This window comes from Morone saxatilis, unplaced genomic scaffold (genome assembly GCF_004916995.1).
Source record: "Morone saxatilis isolate NCDOM2014 unplaced genomic scaffold, NCSU_SB_2.0 Contig5, whole genome shotgun sequence".
In the NCBI taxonomy this organism is placed as follows: domain Eukaryota; kingdom Metazoa; phylum Chordata; class Actinopteri; family Moronidae; genus Morone; species Morone saxatilis.
The window spans coordinates 9559018-9559765 of record NW_023340095.1 but is presented as its reverse complement, the minus strand read 5'-3'; the positions used below and the strand labels follow the sequence as shown (position 1 = coordinate 9559765).

Genomic DNA, 748 nt, shown 5'->3' with positions numbered 1-748 from the left:
ATAGATAGATAGATAGATACCTTAGGGCTTGCATTATAAACAGATTTCTGTGCCGGCTTTCTGAAGATCAGCACACATATGGTTTTAAATACCATTGTGCTCATATTTCTTTTTACCTTTGAACTTAACTGTTTTGATGTAAGCATTGTGTGTTTTATGTATTAATTTAATTTTAAGCATTTAAGATTTACACTGAAAAAAATGCTGGTCAGAGTGGAGTAGCCTTAAAAACTCTAAAATTGAAAATTATAATATGAGGCAAATAAATGGGTACAAGTGAAGAATCCAACCAAAAGGTCAGTCAACTCAAGATACAGAGCTCTCATTGGTCATCACATTGGCCATTATACAATAAACATGTAATAAAACAGCATTATGTGAGTGGTGGATAACAGCAACTTGATAGATTTAAAAAGAAAAACCATTTCAGTAATATATTGTTCTAATCCTAATTTCCATACATTACTGTGTCTGTGGCTTTGGTATTTCACAGTTGAGCAAAAGATGAGGTACAGAATGTCAAAGGTGGTTTTTAAAGGTTAATGAAAATGCTGTGGATACTAATGTAGAAAGGTTTCATTTTATGCAAATAGTCAGAAAGGTCAGACTCCCTTTGTGTTCCATGTAATATATATTTAAAGTGTTGTATTAACAGTGTATGCCTGTTCTTTTCTCCATCCTTCTTTCTTTCTTTCTTTTAGAAACATGATGCCCAGTTTACAGGCATCCAGTTGGTTGGCATGCTACG

The 748-nt window shown here is 33.2% G+C and overlaps 1 protein-coding gene across 1 annotated transcript in view; it reads left to right on the top strand.

Annotated features, from left to right (window-relative positions):
* Positions 1-748, top strand: part of epha3 (eph receptor A3) — a gene marked incomplete in the record, with an annotated part of 96882 nt that overhangs the window by 79401 nt on the left and 16733 nt on the right. Inside the window, 1 exon segment of the mRNA XM_035676056.1 lies at positions 702-748. Within this exon segment, the coding sequence (XP_035531949.1) occupies positions 702-748 (47 nt within the window).